Consider the following 2500-nt stretch of genomic DNA (forward strand, 5'->3'; position numbering starts at 1 on the left):
AGAGAGAGAGAGAGAGAGAGAGAGAGAGAGAGAGAGAGAGAGAGAGAGAGAGAGAGAGAGAGAGAGAGAGAGAGAGAAAGAGAGAGGGAGGGAGGAAGAGAGGGGAAGGAGAGAGAGAGAGAGAGAGAGAGAGAGAGAGAGAGAGAGAGAGAGAGAGAGAGAGAGAGAGAGAGAGATAGAGAGAGAGAAAGAGAGAGGGAGGGAGGAAGAGATGGGAGAGAGAGAGAGAGAGAGAGAGAGAAAGAGAGAGAGAGATAAAGAGAGAGAGAGAGAGAGAGAGAGAGAGAGAGAGAGAGAGAGAGAGAGAGAGAGAGAGAGAGAGAGAAAGAGAGGGAGGGAGGGAGGGAGGGAGGGAGGGAGGAAGGGAGGGAGGGAGGGAGAGAGAGGGAGAGAGAGAGAGAGACAGAGAGAGAGAGAGACAGAGAGAGAGAGAGAGAGAGGGAGGGAGGGAGGGAGAGAGAGGGAGAGAGAGAGAGGGAGAGAGAGAGAGGGAGAGAGAGAGAGAGAGAGAGAGAGAGAGAGAGAGAGAGAGAGAGACAGAGAGAGAGAGAGAGAGAGAGAAAGAGAGAGGGAGGGAGGAAGAGATGGGAGAGAGAGAGAGAGAGAGAGAGAGTGTGTGTGTGTGGTTTGGAATAGTGTGTGATTTATGTCTAGCAAATAGATAAAGAGGAGACTAAGAATGAGAATTTAACAAAGCCAGATAAAAAAATTAAACGATTCTGTTGGAGAGCTTCTTCACCATCATTACCAGTCACCATTATCGTCACTATCCTCATCGATCATCATTCCCACCACCATTGCTCCCCGGTGATACAACTATCACCACCAGTCCGCATTATTTTCACCATCATCAATCACTATTCTTATCACTAACATGAATAACCATTCATTACAGTCATCAGTCTCTATTCCTGAAATCAAACTCTCATCAATTTCTACTCCTGTCACCAATCCCCATCCTCTACACCTTCGTCGGCCCCTATTCCTGGCACCGTTCCTCATTCTCTCCACCCAGCCACCCAAGACGGATCTTTCTGGCTGGCAGGGGACGGGCGCCTATACCTGACCGTGAGCGGGATGTTGATTGCAGGTGACGCCTCGGCCACGTGCAGCGGGTTTCCCGGCTTCCGACTGGGGTCCTTCTCCTCCCTCGAGTCCATGGCCGTCCTCAAGGAGTTCTTCGACAGAGATGGTGAGGAGGGATGGGGTGTGATGGGTAGAGGTGTGCGTGAGAGGGATAGATAGGTAACTAGAAGGTGACAGACGATATTAGAGAAGAATGGATGGTATCTATTTGAGAAAACAGAAAGAATCAATACCATATCGAACCTCGTCACTATGAATGATCTTCTGATGTCCTCATATCGTTCATCGGGTTCTCTTTTCTCGCACGGGTTAAAGTGACGCTTAGTTCTATTCCTCCGCAGGCTCTATGGTGTCAGTCGACCTATCACCCAGAAACGTTTGGGGAGACGGCGTGCCCTACAATCAAGCAAACAGCCTTTTCAACAGGGTCATTGCCTCAGGTTACAACTTCGGCATAGTGAACGGGGATTTAACCCATGGATACAGAGGCACAAGAGTCAGGTTGCTGTGCCAGGCAGATCTCGCTAACGCAGAAGTCCCATGAAGTGAGGACCTCCGACAGGACAACGGTTCCTCGTGCTAGTCCTGGTGCCAGTGCCAGTTATACCAGGCTGTTGATAACTGATGAAACTTGAAAATTGTGGTTCAGTTACTTGGTCTTGGTAATTTTATTGCTAAATGGGCAGCACAATGTAGGAAGGGGACAAACGAGAACTTTACATCGCAAGAGACGCTACAGGCAAAGAACTGAGATGGGGGACGGTAACTGAACCATTCTTTTACAAGCAACATAGTTTAGTCTAAATCACTGAACTATATGCCTTTCATCCTCAAATCTTGAACACATTTAGTCTCTTGAATGGTTTAGAATATATACTTCCTAAGAAACGAACCAAAAAAAAAAGGAGGGAAAATGTACTGTGCTATTTTCACGCTTGTTGTATGTATTTTGCTCACTTTTTGTTATCAAAGCGAATGTGCACTTGCCAGTTTGTCGATGATTGATGCCATGGTAAACTTTGGTATTTTTAAAAATAATTGAAACATTCGTGATGATGATTATTTGACCTAGATCAATTTAATTATAACATACTTTCAGGCGAACATCGAAAGCCTGTCAAGTGCATCTAAACTTGAAAAATAAGTCGATGAATAGATCAGAAAATAAGAAATAAAAGTGTAGACCCACCCAAGAAGACGTACCATTTGTACAAGCGTACAAATGGTATGGGATAAACACGTGTTATCGGTAAATACAAGAAGATACTGATACTGTTGTTTATATCAATTTAATTACAAAGTACGGATAAGACGATTATATTGTGTGTACTCCGTAAAACCTTGTTTCAGTAGTCAGTGACTGACCTGACCCGACCTAACCAAACCTAACCAAACCGACTGTAAAGGTGGTAGT

The 2500-nt window shown here is 45.6% G+C and overlaps 1 protein-coding gene across 2 annotated transcripts in view; it reads left to right on the top strand.

The window, feature by feature from the left end:
* Positions 1-2500, top strand: part of LOC125028226 — a 10031-nt gene that overhangs the window by 7517 nt on the left and 14 nt on the right. For both annotated transcript variants that reach the window (XM_047617629.1, XM_047617630.1), the window contains 2 exons: positions 1016-1192; positions 1428-2500. The exon at positions 1428-2500 is cut by the window's right edge and continues 14 nt beyond it. In XM_047617629.1, coding sequence (XP_047473585.1) covers positions 1016-1192; positions 1428-1630 — 380 coding nt within the window. In that variant the 3' untranslated portion in view covers positions 1631-2500. The remainder of the gene's footprint in view (positions 1-1015; positions 1193-1427) is intronic.

Source organism: Penaeus chinensis, chromosome 8 (genome assembly GCF_019202785.1).
Source record: "Penaeus chinensis breed Huanghai No. 1 chromosome 8, ASM1920278v2, whole genome shotgun sequence".
NCBI lineage: Eukaryota > Metazoa > Arthropoda > Malacostraca > Decapoda > Penaeidae > Penaeus > Penaeus chinensis.